At 30.8% G+C, this 20,187-nt stretch overlaps 3 protein-coding genes across 4 annotated transcripts in view; 1 reads left to right on the top strand and 2 right to left on the bottom strand.

Moving 5' to 3' along the window:
- The window catches only part of LOC136978829 (copine-3-like), a 34,598-nt gene extending 28,676 nt beyond the window's left edge, over positions 1-5,922 (top strand). The window contains exons 13-15 of one of the 2 annotated variants that reach the window (XM_067274649.1): positions 432-559; positions 648-884; positions 5,187-5,922. In XM_067274649.1, coding sequence (XP_067130750.1) covers positions 432-559; positions 648-884; positions 5,187-5,324 — 503 coding nt within the window. In that variant the 3' untranslated portion in view covers positions 5,325-5,922. Of the gene's footprint in view, positions 1-431; positions 560-635; positions 885-5,186 lie in introns of both variants that reach the window. The other variant, XM_067274648.1, reaches the window with a different exon arrangement.
- Positions 5,923-10,549: 4,627 nt separating this feature from the next.
- Positions 10,550-13,878, bottom strand: LOC136978820 (uncharacterized). Its single transcript, XM_067274639.1, has 5 exons — positions 13,700-13,878; positions 11,157-11,230; positions 11,000-11,080; positions 10,851-10,913; positions 10,550-10,754 (listed from the first exon to the last, which is right to left on the bottom strand). The coding sequence occupies exons 1-5, from the start codon at positions 13,788-13,790 to the stop codon at positions 10,695-10,697; spliced, it is 369 nt and encodes a 122-aa protein (XP_067130740.1). The 5' UTR covers positions 13,791-13,878; the 3' UTR covers positions 10,550-10,694.
- Positions 13,879-14,811: 933 nt separating this feature from the next.
- On the bottom strand, positions 14,812-16,530 carry LOC136978819 (uncharacterized). Its single transcript, XM_067274638.1, has 6 exons — positions 16,315-16,530; positions 15,812-15,885; positions 15,660-15,743; positions 15,526-15,588; positions 15,361-15,442; positions 14,812-14,951 (listed from the first exon to the last, which is right to left on the bottom strand). Exons 1-5 carry the CDS (start codon positions 16,403-16,405, stop codon positions 15,386-15,388), a joined length of 369 nt encoding a protein of 122 aa, XP_067130739.1. The 5' UTR covers positions 16,406-16,530; the 3' UTR covers positions 14,812-14,951; positions 15,361-15,385.
- Positions 16,531-20,187: the final 3,657 nt, after the last annotated feature.

The raw sequence follows: 20,187 nt of genomic DNA, 5'->3' as shown, positions 1-20,187 counted from the left end.
AAATTTAATTACTTGTTCTTCCATTATGATATATGTGTCTAATAAATATCAATCTGTTATTTGCATTCCTTCCTGATGTAGCAATTTTAATGGCCAGTAGTGTAATTTAGTATAAATACATGTTACAAGATAAAAATAGAGAAAATAAAATATTGCTTCTTGTTTCAATCCTAATTTCTTGCTGATATCTAATTTGATATTTCTATATTTTAAGATAACTGTCTCTAACAAATATTTTTATTGATCTCTAACATTGTATTTTATATACAATGCTTTAATTAAATTACCATTTATGATTTTATAATTATTTAATGATGATTTTCACTTGAAAAACTTAATTCAAAATTATGTTTTCTATTTAACTGTGTATATAGTACTTAATTCTTTAACATGTTTAAATTTATATAAAATAATTGTATATATTTATTTAGGTGTTCAAGGAATAATTGATGCCTACAGAAATTGCATCACTCAAGTACAGTTGTACGGACCAACAAATTTTTCTCCGGTCATTAATCATGTTGCCAGATTTGCTCAGCATGCTCATAATACATGTGGTGTATGTAATTGAATAATTAAAAATAATAATTTTGCTATTTAATAACAATTATTGCATATTTCGTAATTTTGATTAGTCTGATTTTCAGAACTACTTTATTTTGTTAATTTTAACCGATGGAGTTGTGACCGACATGAACGAGACACGCAGAGCAATAGTTCAGGCTTCCAGACTTCCAATGTCTATCATAATTGTAGGGGTTGGTCGAGCAGATTTTGAAGCTATGGATTTCTTGGATAGTGACAACCAGAGACTGTGTGCTCCTGATGGGACTTATGCAGAAAGAGATATAGTTCAGTTTGTCCCATTTTATAAATATGAAATGGTATTTTTCATCTTGGCTTTTTTTTAAAATTAAAATTGACTTAATTAAAATATTTTAAATTTTTTACATCATAAGTATTATACAGTAGAGCATCGATTATCCGACTCAATTGGGGACTGGGGTTGGTCAGATAACTGAAAAGTATGAAAAATTACATTATTAGTATATCCCATTTAATTAGTATATTAGTATATCGCTATTAACCTACTTCGTGTTGAATTTTCGTCAATGTTAAGCCTAACAAAATTTTTTTTTAAATAATTGTCGCTATTGTATCGTTAAAAATTATTTCTTTATTTTGCACAAAATAAATACAGTACTGTACTGTATATTGAAAAATATAAAACAAAAAAAAAATATATATTTGGGTTACATATTTTACATAAGGTAAGCCTATACATTCAGTGGCATAGCGTAGTGGGGGCGGCAGGGGCGGCCTGCCCTAGGCGGCACTTTTAGGGGGCAGCAAAATTTCACAATAAATAATAATAATACAATACATCTGTACAATACACAATAATGATGATTGTTCTTGCCAAAAATTTCTTTAGAATTACTGTATATTTTAGTCTTTTAAATTGAAATACCTAAATAAGGGGGTGGCGAAATTTTCCTCCGCCCCGGGCGGCTGACACCCATGCTACACCACTGTATACATTAGAAAAAGAAGTCCAAAATTTTCTTTTGCTTCACAGCTGACACTCGTTTTTATGTCACTAAATCTTTCACATGTTTTAAAAACACCAATTGGATAGCGTCATTAAATAAAATTAAGTCTCGTTTAAATACTGGCCTCCCTTTCATGGTCGAGCCAGTGTTGCCAGCTAAAACACGCAAAAGTTTAACAAAAATAATATTAAAGTAGCCAAGACATAGCCAAATATTGTAGTACCACATCACTAGCGGACATTTGAATTTGCCGACTAGAACGCGGTCGGTTAACCGATGTGACGGTTGATCGGGGGTCAGATAATCGATGCTCTACTGTATAAGCATTTATTTTCTTATTAAACATATAATGTTAATACATTAGATTCTTGTTTTATGTGGGATTGATACTTGCTGATTCATGTTTTCACAGAGTGCAATTGGTTAGGTTAACCCTTGGATGTACAGTACTTATTTTAGAAGAAAAAATTAAAATTCTAGACTTAAAAAGAAAAAGTCTGTTTCTGAAAAATTTTTAAAGTTATTTTTATGATTTATAGTATTATTACACTATTTATTATTAATACAGTGTTTATTTGTCTTATTTATGCAAAACATGTATGATAGATATGTTAGTACAAATGCTAATGGGATTGCTATTTTAATAATTAATATTTCATACTATTTCCCTATTCTACGTAAATTTTCATTTATGTGAGAAGTCTTGGAATGTGTTGGTTGTGTATAGTGGAGAACCATTATGGTGATATTTTTATTACAATATGATATGAAATTTTATAGTTAGGTTGATGTGGATTTCCTAGAGTCAAACAAAGCATATTTTTCAGATGAACTTGCCTTGTTTAAATTCTGGTCACTTGCTACTTTATCATAAAACTTATCACATTATAAGTCTCAGTTTTGTTTTATAATTAGCTTTACTTTCATGGCTTCATTTTGATTTCTCTTTTGACTGCAGGGAATTCATGAGTGAAAATACTCTTTCTACAGAAGCTGTCTTTCCTGATAAAGAAAGGACTAATTTTATCAAATTAAAGTCTTGGAATTCAAGATTCTTTTCATAAATTTAGTTAAATATTTTGACTCATCTGTTAGCTAGATTGATTTTTCTTTTCTTTCATTTTCTTCAAGTGTTTGGTTATTAAGGAATATCCATTAATCCAATTTGTATATTAATGTCAAATGATTGCCAGATTACATCAGGCTATAATAATGCTACTGTATTAAAAAGTAGCAAGTAATTTGGCTGAAGATAGATAGGCACCCTTGATAAATTTAATAATTGTATCCAGCAATCATTTGGCATTGATTATTAAAGTCTTTGTTAGTGCCCGTCAATTGAATTGTTGAATTTCATCTGTTTCTGTTCATGTAATATGTTTCTTAATTTTGTTGAAACTATTCTGTAAGCTATATTTCATTCCATTTCTTCCTTAGCAGCATTCATTCAGAGAGTATTATTTTTTAAAAATAGACACATTACTGTATTTTTGCAGAATGACCAGTATACTGGTCTATCTGGAGAAGACCACAAAATCAGATATTTCTGTATGATAAAAGGTGGCATGCTGATTTATCTGGGGGAATGCCAGCATGCCAGTTTAAGCGAGGTTATACATCCCTCTCTAGAGAGTGCATTAAAAAAAATGAATGAGTTACATCATGTAAAAACAAACCAGCTTTTATTCTAAAACTGTGAAACTGTCAGCATTACATCAAATACTATGATTATATGTTTAATTTCTTCATTTTGTCTTCTTTCTAATGATTTAATACTTGTGGAAGTCCAAAAGTGCTTTTTTTGTGTGTGTATTTTGTTATTTGATTCAAAAATGCAAAAAATGAATGTATTATAGTTAAGAAACTCACTGTAAATTATCTCATCTTACACCTATTAACATGGGCTTTGTGTGAATTTTAGAAGGTGTTATTTTTAAGGTGGGGGTAAATGGTTAGTGTAGCCCACACTGACTAACTACTATTTCAAATATCAATAATTGTTTTGTTTTATATCAATAATATCGTTAATTGTTTTATTGTCTTGTAAATGAAAACTCTCTTCCTGATCTTAAGTTTATATTTACATTTAACTCACAGTTAGAGGCAGTTGCTGGTTTGATTCCCACTCTGGACCAATTCTTTTCTTCCAGTTTAATCTAAAATCATTTAATTAAATTATAATTATTAAATTTAATATGAGATGGCACCTAACACCTCCCTCTAAGGTCAAATTTATTAGTAATTTATAATTATTATCTCCAAATTATAGCCCGATGTTATACATCAGTGTTATTGAAACTCCTCATTTTTGTAGAATATTCCATGTAGAATGCCCTTTTCATTGATATCCTCAAGATGATGGCCTTGTGTCTTGGGATGGGCTGTGTAGTTCCTTAACCCTGTCCTTTCTGCTATTTGTTTTTGAAAGATCTTTAATTTCTCCCTCATTTGAACCTGAATTGCCACTCACCCCCTCCTCAGCTTTTCACTGCTTTAATATCTATGTCCATGTCTTTGGAATTTAGATTTGTTTTTAATGTAGTCTTTGTTTTCTCAGAATAATCTGTCCTCTGTGGGATCAACAGTGATAACTTCTGATTTAAGTGGGGATGTTCTTCCTCCCATAGATTTGGCAAAACTGCTTGCTGGTCTAGCCACTTGCTGTACCAGCATTTTATCAGATTTCTTATTACTGTTTGTTAAAAGTCTCTTGAAGTGAATTATTGTCTGCTACTCTAATTATATTAATTAGTTCTTTTACCTTCTGCATTAATAAGTTATGATGTTCCTTTGTATCAAAGTGCCAATTTGGCATCTTCCTTATGTACTCACTCCGTTCAAGTCTAATACTTTCAGCCAGATCGAGCTTTTCTTCTACAAGACTAACAAATTTCATTTCTTCACAGCAAAACACAACTTTTCATGGCTTGATCAAGCCATATGGCAACACAACACAGCTCTTCAGTATGATGTGCAAATGACTGTGTGGTGATAAAGAGGAAGAAAGTATAAATTTGCAGAATTGAACAGGTTACTAAATGTGGATTTGGATGAGGAAACAGTACTACTACTTACTCCTCAAAACAAAGCAAAGAAATGCAAACAAAAGTGTAGATTCTGTCAACATATAGCATGTCAACATGATGTGTCCCATTTGCACAGCCTCTAGACACATGCCTCTAGCAACAGCAAGTAAACCTCTGCCACATGGCAGAGTTTTACTTGCTGTTGCTGTGGCTCTTGTGTGGCTAGGACCTGGTTATTATGCTTGGGGATGGAATATTCATTGCAAAGTGCCACATCACCACAAAGTGTCCCATGTGTCTTAATCAACATAAAATTGTATCAACAGTTTTATTAAAGCTACAATGCTTGGGCCATTTGTCTGCTAAAGTATATGTATCTACTGAATCTAGTATAGAAATACAGTATTCACTGTATGGCAAAGTTAATATTTTTGAAATTAGGCAATAGTATAACCAATAGTAATTATTTATTTATCTTTAAGCTAAATTTGTCAAATTATACAAATAAATTAACAATTTGAAAACATTAAATCAAAACTGAATTATTACTAATTTTTATATATATATATATGTATATTTTCATAATTTACACTTATATTTTTTTCAGTCATCACCAGAGGTTTTAGCAAGAGAAGTGTTGGCCGAACTTCCTCAACAGGTCACTCAATATTTCATGTCAAGAAATATTCCACCTAACCCACCCCGTCAGGCATCTGCACCATTGCCTATGGAACCAGCCGTATAGTTATTTCAGAATTTATTGCATTTACCAAGATCGTATTTCATTTTGTTTTGATGTTATTGGCATTACAAAATCACATTCTTCTTTTTAGTTAAGAAAAAGAGTTTTATCAATTTTATTCTGTAAATATACTCTTTTAAAGTGTTACATTTTAAAGATTTTTTATAAAAAGAAAAGAATATATTTACAAAAAAATTTATGTAGAAAATTTTATTGATACATTTTAACTGAGTATAATATATTTTTGGTTACATTTTATATTTTTATCAATCTTAAAAAAAACTTTAAAAATTATTTAATAAAGCTTTGAGGAGGAAAATTGTACACAGCTCCTAAATAAAAATGTATAGATTAGAATTCAGCCATCAAAACAAATATTTATATAAATTTATCACTTCGCTATATTGTATAGTGTCAAATTTATATATTTTTACTACTGTAAACACTTTAAAATTTAAATATTTTATATTTATTAAACAATACACCTCAAAAACTAGATAGAATTTTATCTTCTAATGGCAAATTGTTGGAGTTAGTAAACATCTTGTCTTATTATTCAAAACTCATCAAATTTATTGATATTTGCTAATATTAACTCACTGGGAAATTTATTCATAGCTTTTCTATTCTTATAGTTGTTAGAGATTCAAATATAGCTTATAAAATATCACTCAACATATTTTTATGATGATATAATTGAGCTTCAGAACAACTGAAAAAAAATCATAAACATATTTAATTATACTTTATCTAAATATAATTTAAAATGCAACAAGTGTTACTGTATTGGATTTTATTTACAGATTAATTTTCAATTTGATACTATATTTATATATTATAATTCGAAATTATATAATATAGAGCAATCAAAGTTTTGATAAAATTATTATTACAAAACATAATTGATAGCTTTAACAATAATTATAAGTGCCAAGTTTTACGGTAGATTATAATAAGTATACTTCCATATTTGCATAAATAGTAAAATGTAAGATATCCACTATATCTTGAGATCATTAACAGTTCATGAAAGTTTAGGTTAATGTGTATTATTTTGTTGAAACGCTTACAAAAACTATTTACTTGCAAAAGTTGTATCTTTAAAGCCATGTACAGACCAAAATTAGAAGTTTGAATAGTTTGAAAATTGTTTGAGAGCTTAATATCTTTATCAAAAGATTTGTATGTATTGCTCTTGGTATTTTATTTGCAAGTTTATCAAGAGTTCAAGAACAAACTTGTCAAAACCTACTGCCTTGAGAGTGAACTTGCTATGAATTCTAGAGCCATTCTAGAACTGTTTGCGAACACCTGCTACAGTTCACCAGGTTTGTGAATTTTTCGGCTTTCAAATTTGTTTTGTATGTGGCTTAAGATTCCACGCAGTCAAGCAATGAATCAATTCACCGTTTTCAATTGTTCAAAAGTGTCAACTTTACATTTTTTTACCCTATGCTCCAAACTCAACCATGTCGTAAGAACAAATTTATAGACTTTTATGTACTCAAGTTATAGTGGATACATGGTGTATATTATTAAATCATTTGGTAATAATTAAAATTTAATGAAATTATGCAAATTTATACTCTTTATAAAAAATAATTAATATTTTAAAATTCAGTTGTTATATTTGGAAGATTAAGTAAAGCTTTATCAAATTAATTCAATATCTGACAGCTGTCTGATATCTAAAGTGAAGAATTTTAAGTCTATTTAGTATATAAATCAAATTTAATCATTCAAATGTATTATTAATAATATGCATAAGATTACGGTTTAGTTTTCTAATGATAATTCCAAAGATTTTGAAGTATTCAAAGAATTACTTTCAAGGTTCATTTTCATCCTCTTGTATTTGTTTTCCATAATATCTTCGAGTCGTGTTAAGCTGATTTCTGACTTTTACAAATATTTTAGTGTTGTGTGATCCACTTACATATACGCATTTGTAGTTTTTGTGTATCCGAACTGAAAATATAAATTGAATATTTCCATTTTTATTTAGTTTTAGTTTAGGGCAATTTTTATTGCACAAAGCAAAATTTACAGTAAATCAATTTTATAACCTTATATATACACTGAAAAGCATACTTAATAGTTAAGATATGCATATATTCATTCCATAGATGACTTATCTCTTTGTATTATATTATGAATGAACTGCCACAAGCTCTCAAGTTTGTCCATTTATCATGTTAAATTGCCAGTTGGTGTAATTCTGCATTGTGTGACCTTCGTGCTGCATCACACGAATTGTGTGTTAAATTGATGAAATTATAAAATTTTAATTATTATTAATAAATATTTATATAAAATAATTGATAATTAGAATAAAAATCTATCGAAAGTTGGTAATTACATTTATTTTTCTGTTGAGACTGTGTGTTCTAGAAAATTTTGTGGATTATACATAAGAAATTGCAGTAGATTGTCTAAATAAATTTTTGTACTGAAGCTGTTATTTATTTTACTCAATTAAGTATTATTTAGAAAAAGATAAGCTTTAGAATATGTCAAAATGAAAAATAATACAGAAAATTCAGTTTTTTTACATTTATCAAGTAGTAATATATTGTATATTATTACTACTTATTATTATATATATTATTATAATAATATTATTATATATATGTATATTATTATATATTATTATTATATTATATATTATATTTAATATTATTATGTATATTATTATAATATATTAACAATTCTTCTTAATTAGAAAAATTGTCTTATTTTATGAAGTGAGTCCTCTAAGTTTAATTTTTTGTAAATGATTAAATAGGATCCAAAAAACCTAATTATTTGATGGTTTCTAGAAATTGGCAAAAGAATTAACCTCATTTATAAGTAAATATCATTTTTGAGGGTTTTACACAATATTATTTTCAATAACCAAACTTCTTTGATACAAATCTAATTATTTAATTCTGTTTAGTGTGTTTTTTCATCTCAGGTTTTGTATATTGTTGCCAATCTTCCAATTGCTAAAATTTTCTAAACAAAACTTCAATAATATTAATAATAATAATAATAATTTGAAATGTATTCTTTCAGAAATTTTAAAATTTTTGTTAAATGGTTGTGTTTTACAGAAAGAATTAATAATGATAAATGTATATTAGTATAATTAATATGCTATTTTGTAAATTGTTATACTGCTTTCAAAGTGGTACACACAAATATTTCACATCAAAAAGCTATATTTTCAAGTATAAATCAAATTTTATCTGTGTTATGCCATTTGTTTGCACAGAAATCTTATAACAATTGTGTTTTGTTAGTTTTTCAATTCTTTCCTCTCCCTTGGGCATTACCAGGGTCTTTTTTCATTCCCATTATGGATTTGGCCAAGTGGCGAGGGTTGTGGCCTTACATATGGGGACAAACCACCCAGAAAAGCTTTGTGAGGTCCTGACCCAGATTTGTCGTGGCAATGGGCTGATTCTTTAAGCCATCTGCTGTAAGATTGCGAAAATCAGAAGATATACCATGCGTACTAATATCTCCATACACAGAACAATGCACATGTTGATATTTATATTCTTGTGTTATCCTGGTAATTTTGGCCTTACATATGTTTTCAAAACTGTTTTAGATGAATAAACTTTCACTACATTGTAACTTTTTGGCAGTGCAAAGGCAGTTCATATTCTTATTCAAGAATTTCTCTGTTCCAGGACCTAAGGTTCTGGATGCTGAGAAGACTATAAGTAAATATTCACTAATGAATAACAAATTATGCAAAGTATTCATTATTAATGAGTTTCTTAATAATAAACACTTTGCTTTTCTCTAAGTTGGCAGGACCTTTATTGGGTTTAACCGAAAGAATATTAATATTTAAGAAAATTCCAGCACGGAAGAATCCCACAATACATTTACTTTTCGAGGCCGAGAGTCGAACAATACCCTATATTTAAATGTTGATTATCGATATATTGCATAGATTAATACTGTATTGAGCATAAAATAAATTTATTAATGTTTACAGAAAAATTTATATCTTTCATATTTTGAAATTTTAAATGTATTTTATTCCTAAGAGCTGAGTACTTGAGGTAATATTTTGTATTGTGAATTTCATTCATGTTTATAGAATATATTTCACGTTGTATTAAGTCAGTGTTATGTTATGATGTTTATATAACTTAAATGTATATTTATGAAAAATAATGAATAAAATGAATCATGTAAACTTAAATGTAATTTTAATATAATTTTCAAATGAAATGATTCTTTGGAGTAGGAATGCCCTAGTTTTAAGGACATTTGTGCTAGATAATAGTGGAGAGAGTAATAATCTAGTACAAACCTTCTTAAAATTGGGACTTTTTGCATTTCAAAGGATCACTTCAAATAAAGTGACCAGATCCCAAAATTTAAAAAGTGGGACCTAGGCTGGGTGTTTCAATGTCATGTTAGATGTGTGATCAATTTATTTGATCACGTTATCATTTGAATAGAATTAGGAAACAGTTCAAAATCGAGACAGCGTATTAAAAAGGGTGAGCATCTCAGCTAATTTGGGCAGTCTGGTCACTTTAAATATAATTGTATTTTCACTTCCATCTTTTGACATATTGAACTCTTTAATATATTCAAAAATCAGTTGTGAAATGATAGTTGAGAGATAAATCTATCAATTCATACTGAGAAATTTATATATATAGTTTGTATGTTCAGGAAATAGAATATTTTATCTGTTAACTTTGAAATCCTCTTCCACTATGAGTGTTCTTCAGCCATTTTGTATCTTTATTTTAAAAAAATGTAACTAATTAACAATACAGTATTTTATTTCCTTGTATAAGGGCATTGTATTAAATTCGTTAGAACTTTACATTTATTTACTTTTATAAATATAATACAATTAAAGCATAAAACGATTTAATGTAGCCTTTGTGTGTTAAAGAAGTCACATAATCAGTTATACTGAGAGTGATTTCCAATGTATTGGCAATATAGTAGTGATGTTTAAAATTGAAATGTTGTTCGTTATGATTTCATTGTATATATTGTTGATTATTTTAATTGTTGAATAAATATATAAAAATATTTTGTATATGTGATTAGAAGTAATATTACATTGACATTCACCTGCCTAATATACCGAAGTGAATATTCGTGTTGCACTTTATTTTCTACTTCACAGCAATCTTAAGTAATGAAACGTTGTATTTTCCTCCCTATAAAAGTTGTGAAGTTGTCAAGGGGTAAGAGGAAACACTCAAGTTTCTTAGCGAGGGTATTTGATGACCCATGAAATACTACCAAAGGAGGACCAAAAATTCCCAAATTTAGGCCAAATGGATTGTGGATGGCCTAATAATAATAATGATTCACCTTTCCTGGTAGGATGAACGGCCATGTTTATTCCATTAATCCATTCAGTACTTGCAGGCATCGAAATCCGTTTTCGTTCGTTAGAGCCTTTAATAAAATTGTAAATTATATTTTTATATCTTTATATTATCGCGTTATAGCAATATGTATTACAGTACTTTATAATGTCATATTAACACTTACATTTTCTAAGTGTTTTCTGTTGAGTTCGTAACACACACTGGCTTTATTGAAGAAATCACTTACCTAAAATGAAAAAAATATATTTAAAATTATATATATTTTTTATAAGAAATTTAATAGACATATATAAATTAAAGTCTGTAAGCAACCTCTCCGACACGAAGCGAGCAGATTTTTTCAAAGTAGTTAAATGAAGACGATAAATCGAGGCAATTTACATAATTGTGCATCTAAAAATGAATAAACAAAGAAGATTAATTAATGCTATTTAAATTAAATAATAATTAAATAATGATGATGTCTTACAGCATTTCTGACTTCTTCACCCATAGATTCTTCTATGCAATCCGCAAAGTCACTTAATTGGTTTGTAGATAATCCTGGAGTCAGCAATTATTAATTAAAAGTGAAAATAAATTTAATTTAATTTATTTTTCACTTTTAACATTAAAACTAAATTAACAATTTTCTCTAAAACATTTGTATTTATTAATTTTAAGCCCGCCTATCAGTTTTTTAAAATTGTTATATGTATTTGTGGTAGGACACTGAAAATTCTTTCTCAGAACCTGTAGTATCTGGAATAATTGCGTCGATGCTGACTTAATTTTTAACCATGCCCAGTAGCTTCAATAACCGCATTATGCCAGGTTGTGCGAATTGGGCAAGGATACAAACGAGTAAGAAGTTTACACAAGTATGAAGTTTTTCTTCATAAACCCTATTATTAAAGCCAAACGAACTGCCGAATTATCGGGCTATAAGCTCGATACTGCTATTAAAGCAGCCGAGGTAGACAAATCAAGAATACTAGAGAGCAAGAAGTACTACAAGTCATCTCGAAAGCAAACTAGAAATCTTCGAGGCTACGGATGAAAAAACACGTAACGTTTATCTTCTCTTAAATGCATTGAAGATGATTCCACCCACATCAATTGAACGGGAAAGGGCATTTTCGGTAGCGGGACTTTTCATTAAAATAATACCCAGATTGGGTGATCGGAGTATCGACCGTCTTTGGTTTTCAAAATCTTACAAAATATTATTGTAAATTTTTGTATCATGTTTTATTTAAAAAACCAAAATTAGATCAAACTTCTAACTTAGAAGGTAAGTTTATTTTCTACGTAATTCAAATCTAATTTTTAATACATATTTTACACAGCATAGTTAATATTATGATTTTGGAGGTTGCAGAACGTATTAAATTACTTTAAAAAGTGAAAAATAATTATATCATTCGATTTTAAGATTTATTTTATATCTTAAAAGTATTTAATTCTATCCCGGGAAACAGTTCACTTTTATCCCGGAAACCCGGGACAAGCAAAAGACCGGGAAATGAGAAACACTAGTTCTATGGTTTCCATTGTCAGCTACCGCCGATCCCGATCGGACATGCTAAAACACGTGACTCCACTAGGTATCTTACCCCGACAAATGGGAAAGATGCCATATTTTTCTTGAGATAACATGCCTATTTTTAATAAATTTTTGTTTTTTTTTTTCGTTGTTAAACGTTGTTAAATATCCCGCAATAAATTTGTTTTTTATTGTAGGATATGCTTATAAATTATATAAGGACTTCTAAAAAGGTTTTTCGACTGAAAAAAGCTTTCGGCTAGCTATAGAGCACGTTAGAACGGGCGGGAGCTTAACAATACTTATATACTGTGCTGTTACACTTACTATAAAGTACTTTGTACGACACATGCAATAAATTAAATTTGGTTAAGATATTCGAAAATGATTCTATGCAATTATATTTGTTATTTTACCCCAATGGCATTTGGCATCTCACCTGGATACTCGGGGTGAGATGCCTAAAATGCAGACAGTGAAAAAGTCGTCATTGCAAACACAATACATAACTATTTTTGATACATTCCAAAGTTTTATTTGAAAAACATGCTCAGGAATATATTTTCGTTAGAGGCCCCCAAAACCCAAATTATCGCTATAATTTCCTTCGTAAGCAAAATGTTAGGCATCTTCCCCCGATCCACTCTATTAGTAATGAACGTTTGTAATATGCATAAGTATATAGTCTTATAAAAACATTATTGTTTGCATTAATTATAAATTCATTACTCGCATGACACGCAATTATAATATTGTCTTCATAAGTATATTTTGGAAAGGAGACTTAAAATAGTTTTAGAAAAAAGACAGGGTTTTTGACACTAAAACTCCTCTCACTCATAGGCAATAATAGGCGGAGGGGACGTAATGTTTGCTAGGAAGAACTAAATTCAGTACATATTTTAAATCAGAACACAATCTCTAAATTCAGTGTGTCTGGTCACTTTAGCTCTTTTAGAAGTACTTTAAGCCTGGAGGAAAGCCTAACATAAAAACTAAAAACTGAGGGAAATCCAGTTGCGCTGTTCTCCGTAGAGGCATAATTTAGAACTAATACTCGCTCGGGGGCTGGACAATAGTGTTGTTTCGAGGCATCATGCTTTTAACAAAGTCTCTATATTTATTAAACTCTTACAAGAAAAACAATTAAATTGCTTAATTGGTACAATCGCGTTGAGTCTATCACATGGTAAGTCATACTTTAAGATCTGTTCGATTATTGGAATAGAATTTACGTAAATTTGACATCATCCGTTACAATATTTCATTGTCAAACTGAAATATTGACGTAATAATGTATCCCATCCCGATCAATCGAGCAGATCCGAAAATCATTAACTCTAGCTCTCTCTTGAATTTCGATCACAATAATTTAAATAATCTTATTTTACAAAAATTCGATAATAATAGTAATAATACAATATAAAGGAAACGAAGCTATTAATCTCATTAAACTGAATTAATATAAAGATATAAACTGCACTCACCGCATACGATTTCTTCGAAATTTTGCCTTTTGCTAAAGGACTTAGCCGAAATGCAAGTAAAATACGCTAGAAAAATGGCGGACATTAACATCTTACTGGCGATTTTCTCGATTCAATAATGTATAGAAGTTAATCTAATAATTGGATGCGAATGGTAAGTGAACAAACAGCCACTGGAAATCGACAAAGATGAGTAACTGCATATACACTTGCAGTCTGTATATTAATAAAGCAACGAACTGAGGAAGTTTTTATCTATAAAAATAAATTTCCTTCCTTTAATTTAAGTTTATCTCGAATATATCTATTACCTCTTAGGGGTGGAAAGAGGCTTGGCTCGCATACTATTCGAGGCCTGCGTAAATGCCAGGTCCTAACAAAATGATCCCGCTGGACCCCTCGATAGAGTTTGAATTAATCACCAGATAAAATTCGGTGAAAAATTATTATTGCTGCGTTTTTAATTCATTATTGGTACACTTAATTTCAAAATACAGTGGGCACTCCGATAACGCGATCGTCGCGTTATCGGAGTGCCCACAGTATTTACGTTGTTATTACGTCAGAAAATACTAGTCTACGTAACACTATAGTTTATTGCAAATAATACAAAAATAGAATAGAAAGTTTTACGTGGAAATGAAATTTATATAATTAATAGTTAATCGAGGATATAATGGATTAGTATTGGATTCAATTAGACGCTTTGTAGAACCAAAGTAGACTATATTAACGAAAAAAATCACTCTTTAATTTATCCATTCTGATGGTCTGATGACTCCTTTTTTTTCGGCAGAAACAACCAATCTTTTAATAAAAAACAGAATTTGTAAACGAAGATGGTGTTTGAAATATATTACAATCACGGTTAGTGATAACTAACGTATTTTCTTTAGAGGAGATCGAGGGTTCGCACCCGATTCTGTCCTCCTCCATAAGTTTTGGCTGGCACACTACTCCATCCCATTGTGGATCTGGCCTACCTGCAATGGGCGTAACTATAAACCTCCTGCAAACTCGTAATGCACCAGTAATCAATCAATCTTCTCATAAAATATAAACTAAATTAGCTTGCGTTGTTTTAATGAATTATAAAGAAAATCGTAATAAAATTAACACAAAAACATTTTAATTAAAACTTGAATTACAAGAGACTTTTTAAAAAATCAACAGTTTTTTAAAATGTATTTTAAAATTTTCGAGGAATCGATTTTCCGTGCGACGTAACATTCCACTGTCGAAAAATCTTCTTCTGTAAACATAAAAAACTGAATTTAATAACTCTATTAGGACACTAAAAAAGAGGAAAATTTTATAAATTACGTAAAGAAATAAATAGTCGTAAAACGTTATTTTTGAAACTGGTTTCAATTAGTAAAATATAATTTATGAAATTCATATGTAAAATTGAAGGTGAGATGCTTGGAAAATATTTGGAAAACTTCTGGAAGATGTCCTCCAGCACTTTTTAAATGAAAAATGTCATTAATTAATATAACGTGGAAAATATTGGACACTGAGGTATGACACCGGTTTGGGATCTAAACACATTAAAGCCGCCATGATCGCTTATGTCACGTCTGTAACTTAATTTACTACTAGATTTATTTATCTTGATTGTACATTGGGCCGTAAAAGATAACGAAAAGAATTATATTTACCTCTAGAGATTGTAAAAGTTCTTGTTCATTCCACTTTTCCGGCTCTCTCCAGGCAATTACGTTCGTCTTCTGCCTTTACACCCTTTAAGAAATATAATTACGCATTCTTTGTGTTATTTGTGTATATCTTACTATACTGTAGCATTAAGCATCATTAACACTTACAGTGTTTAAATGATTTCCGTATTTCTCAGCACAAGACAGGATTTTTATGCCCATATCTTCCGCCTGAGATTTTAAAAAAGTATATAAAAATTTAATAAATTAAAAAAATATATCATTTTTAAAAACTTCTTTACGGCATCTTGGTTATCAATCGCGCAGGTGGCTTCTAAATAATCGAAGGGCGTATAGAAACCGAGGCATTCTATAAAATCACGCGCCTAGAAATAAATATTAAAGATAATTAAATTTAAAAAATAAATTTAATTGATTTAATGAGACAACTTACAACGACTCTGATTTCGTCACTCAAGGAATCATCTAAGCAGTCGGAAAACTCGGACAACTGATCTCTAGGTAATGCTGGAGTATTCACATTTTAAAGATTAAATTCTTTAAAAGTTATAGATTAATTAAAGTTATATAAATATCACTTCTTATTCACGCTATAATAATTAGAACTTGCTGCCTGAGTGAAGCCATATAACAGTAAAAACAATTGTAACGTGTATAGGGAATATATTCCTAAACTTCGAATGTGGTTTAAAATGGTTTCGTTCAGGAAAATTGGATTAAAGGATACAAAACGTACGGGGGTACTCAAAAGGTGTCGACAAAGAAAAATTGCAGAAAGATATTGTTGAAAATCGACGAATAACACATAATACTTTACATGAGTAAACACACCAAAAATAAAGCGAAAAAAGCACCGAAAACAAGCAAGCATTACGCAATTTTTCAAAGCGGGCCGCATACAAAGAAAAAAAATAGAAAGGTGTAAATTATGCTTACCGCATATTTCGATAAGTGATCTTTTCACAAAGGAATTAGCCAAAGTGCAACTAACATACACCAGAAGGATGGATATTACGATTTTCTTCATGTTTTTTCGACGTAATAACACAGAAAAACTATTTTAATAATTGGAGACGAATTGAAAACGATGAAAGAATCGATGAAAATTATCCTCTTTAAAAAACAAAGAGTAAAGCAATTATATATATACACGAATATGTTAATACCGATAACGAGTAGAGGAAGTTTTTATCTTAATACGTTTCCTTTCCTCCTTGTAGTTTATAGTTAAATCTGTCGTTTTATACGAATTTTAATTGTAATCTATAATTCTGTTCTATAAACTTATTTATTAATAAAACAACTGTGACAACTTGTTAACTGTGACGTGTAGTAAGAAGTAATCGATAGTAAGACAGAAGAAAAAGTTGTCATTTAAAATAATGTAGAAAAAATTAATAATAATAAACATTTCAAAATAGGTAAATACTACTTTAATTCGACTGTTGGCGTAGAGTTTTGTTCTGTGAGTTGTGGAAATTTTTGATTTTTCTAATACATTTGTCATCGTCTTTCGACTGTACCATTTCGTGTTTTTTAAATTAAATTTCCTATACATTTCCTACCACCGGTGAGATAAATGTACAATATATATATACATTGTATAAAGTATATATTAGACATATACTACGTATACTATATATGTTTAATTAATTAATATCTTGATATAACCGCATAATTATGAATTAAAATTTAAAAAGAAACCGAAAAGTTTCTATGAGTAATTTTTTTGATCAATAAACATCTTCGCATATTATTTTTAAAATCCTATTTACATTCAGGAAAAGACATTTAATTAGCACTTTCGATTTTAAGGAACGCCCAAATAAGTCGTATATATTTATCTAAATAATTATCATTAGCTCTATGGGAACTTTGACCTATCGACCCGGAAGTTTCGCCAGTACCTCACCGATAACGGGAAAGGATTAAGTTTAAAATCTGAGCTTTCTAGACCCAGTAGTTTTTCTCTGCGTGCCGGATGAAGAAAAATGAGAAGAAAATTAGCTTTTTTGCAGATTTTAGCGCTTTTCGATTGCTTGTGTTTCGGCAACCGCTTTATACAAAATCTTGAAATTTTGCACACTAAAAATACAATTTTCCTTCGAACGAGACGAGATATTGAAAGTTACTATAGATATTCGGGGAACAGAGAAATCGACCCCGAAAATTGGAAACTTCGATTCCTGTATATGTAGTCATAGTCAGTCAGTGTCATTTTTACTTCCCGAGGAGTCACTACCGTGACTCCTGATATAAGACACTAGTTTATTGGATGAAATTTCGTCTGTTATTATTAATAGTTGTCAAGTATGTAATAAGTTCGCAAGGTCTTTACTTTGAACTTCTCTTTGTTCTTCTAATCGTTTGATTCTTTGTACTGTCAGAATGCAGTCAGATTTTGGAGTTGCAGATACAAGTAATCCAAGAAGTTAAGTCCGCATCGGATGTAGTTCGAAGGATCGTCGCTCGGGTTCCGGATGCTGTCGATGTAGAAGATCCTTAGCCCTGAGGCGGGTGTGAGAAAGTTGCAATCCCACAAACTAAAGTGGGTGGCGTCAAACGGTACTTAGTGTTCACAGAGAGTTGGAGCGAAGCGGGGGGCGGGGCGCGGCTCCAAGAGTAGCGCCCAGGTAACAGTTTCACAGTTGAGTCTCCCGATTTTGAAATCACAGTTTTTATTGTTAACAATAAAAGTTTGTTTCATTGGACAGATTTGAATATATGGTGGTTATACTTTTAAGTTAAATTTGTTTTCTGGCCAGAACTGGTACACTGGCCAAAACTGGTACATCTACCCTATTCAGTAGTTTTTCCAAAAATCTCTAATGGATTGTTTATCTGCTCCATCTGTTTTATCAATCAGTTGTCGGAATGTCCGCCACAGATAATGAGCTTTAAAATTTGATATTACGTCTTGATCCATTGGTTGGATTAACGAAGTTGTATTTGGCGGCAGGAAAACAACTTCTACTGCTATGCATGTTGTTAAGCCAGACAAATGCGTTGGATGGCTCGGAGCATTATCGATCAAAAGTAGGGCTTTCGGTTCTAGCTTTTTAAATTCGCAGTATCGTTTAACAGACGAGCAAAAATGTTAACCAATTCTGAAAAATTTTCATAGTGATCCAAGATCTTTTACCGGACTTACAAATTACTGGTAAAGATGATTTTGAAATTTTCCTCATTACTCTTGGGGTTTTGGAACGATAAACAAGCAGAATCTTTAATTTAAAGTCTCCATTAGCGTTACCACCCAGTAGAAGTGTTAAACGATCTTTTGTAGCTTTAAATCCTGATGCTCGCTTTTCTTCACGGGATAAAAATGTACGTTTGGCATTCTCTTACAGAAAAGGCCCGTTTCGTCAACATTGAAAACTAATTCAGGAGGATAATTCCCTCGTTCAATGATTACTCTTGATATTGCTGGAAATACTGCAGCTGCTTTTGTATCTCCACTTGCCGCTTCTCCAGTAACCTGTATGTTATAAAGATTGTTTCTGTTTTTAAAATCGATTAAACCACCCACGACTAGCTACAAAATTTTCACTCGTGTCGCCTTTTTCATTCTGAATATGGTGGTTTAAAATATTTCTCGCTTTTTCCATTATAATTGCTCGACTTAATGGCATATTGCGTTCAACTTCATCGTCAATCCAGATGGAAAGTCGTTTTTCCATTTCCTCAAACACGTTGCTTCTGGTACGGGTAATTTTTGTTGCCGAAGTCGTTGTGGTTGTAGTTGCTGATGATACGATTTTTTGTTTATTTTTTAAAATTGTCCGTATTGTTGAAGTTGACAAATTTAATGCAGTGCCGATATTAGATTGCCGTTCACCTGCATCTAATCGTCCGAGCACCTGCGTTTTAGTTTCCAGCGAAATGCTTTTTCTTTGCAATCACCCATTGTATAAACTAAACCAATGCCGTATTTATCACAATGAAATAAAATAATGTTTATATCTTCATACACACAATAAAGTTGATGACCGATCATAAATCAACTGTGACGTTCGGGGAATTCCAACGCTGCGTGCAATTTCGGGAATACCGCGTAATACCGAAACAGCGTTAAGCGGGGTCTTACCGTAGTTAGTTAGTGGTGGGTTCGAGCGAGGCAAAACGGCTGGAGTTTCCGGGTTTTCTTCACGTTAGTAACACCTAAATAGAGTCCAGCTTCCTATAAAAGGGGAATGATTCCCAGCTTCCTGGGATGAATTCCCCTCGGCAGATCGCTTACGTGTCGCGTTACCCTAACCAAATAATTCAAACTAATTCTAATGAGCGATTATTTTGTGAGATTCTGAATATTTGGAGATTAATTATTATAAAATATTATAACAAAACATTTTATTTCTTTGATAAAATTTTAACAAAAAGGATGTACATTTTTCGTTTCCGTAATAGGGAAGAAGCGAACTTCCTTTTTGTTACTGACTAAAAATTACTCACTGTCCTATGATGCTGAGTCAGTCACTCAGCCATCCCTATAAAAAGGAATAGATTTCCCGCCTTTTCGCGCAGTTCTCGGAACCCGAATTAGCCACATAAGCGCAGTTCTTAGAAGACAGAGTTTGCCGCCGATCCTCGAGAAGAGGAGATCCATTCCAAAGCGGGAAGTCGTCACTCCAGTCCGCTGTTGAAGATATCCGCCGTTTCTCTAAAGACTCCGACTGAAATTCCATCGGAGTCTTTAGAGAAGATCCATAAGAACATACTTCATAATCATAACATTTTGATGAGGTAGTAGTAGTATAGGTTTGGGCCATACTGATCACAAAATTAATTTTTTAATCACAAATTTGAAGT

This window comes from Centruroides vittatus, unplaced genomic scaffold (genome assembly GCF_030686945.1).
Source record: "Centruroides vittatus isolate TY-2023 unplaced genomic scaffold, ASM3068694v2 contig_551, whole genome shotgun sequence".
Lineage (NCBI taxonomy): Eukaryota > Metazoa > Arthropoda > Arachnida > Scorpiones > Buthidae > Centruroides > Centruroides vittatus.
Note: the sequence above shows the minus strand (reverse complement) of the source record. Positions and strands in the feature narration are given on the sequence as shown.

What these genes read in the sequence shown, in the direction of transcription:
- LOC136978819 (XM_067274638.1), bottom strand. Translation starts at nt 16,405, where the DNA reads ATGAAGAAAATCGTAATATCCATCCTTCTGGTGTATGTTAGTTGCACT. An exon ending in GTGACGAAATCAGAGTCGTT is followed by an intron (nt 15,744 to 15,811) that starts GTAAGTTGTCTC and finishes ATTTATTTCTAG; the next exon opens with GCGCGTGATTTTATAGAATG. An exon ending in CGATTGATAACCAAGATGCC is followed by an intron (nt 15,589 to 15,659) that starts GTAAAGAAGTTT and finishes TTAAAATCTCAG; the next exon opens with GCGGAAGATATGGGCATAAA.
- LOC136978820 (XM_067274639.1), bottom strand. Translation starts at nt 13,790, where the DNA reads ATGTTAATGTCCGCCATTTTTCTAGCGTATTTTACTTGCATTTCGGCT. An exon ending in TTTCGAAGAAATCGTATGCG is followed by an intron (nt 11,231 to 13,699) that starts GTGAGTGCAGTT and finishes TGCTGACTCCAG; the next exon opens with GATTATCTACAAACCAATTA. An exon ending in GCTCGCTTCGTGTCGGAGAG is followed by an intron (nt 10,914 to 10,999) that starts GTTGCTTACAGA and finishes TTTTCATTTTAG; the next exon opens with GTAAGTGATTTCTTCAATAA.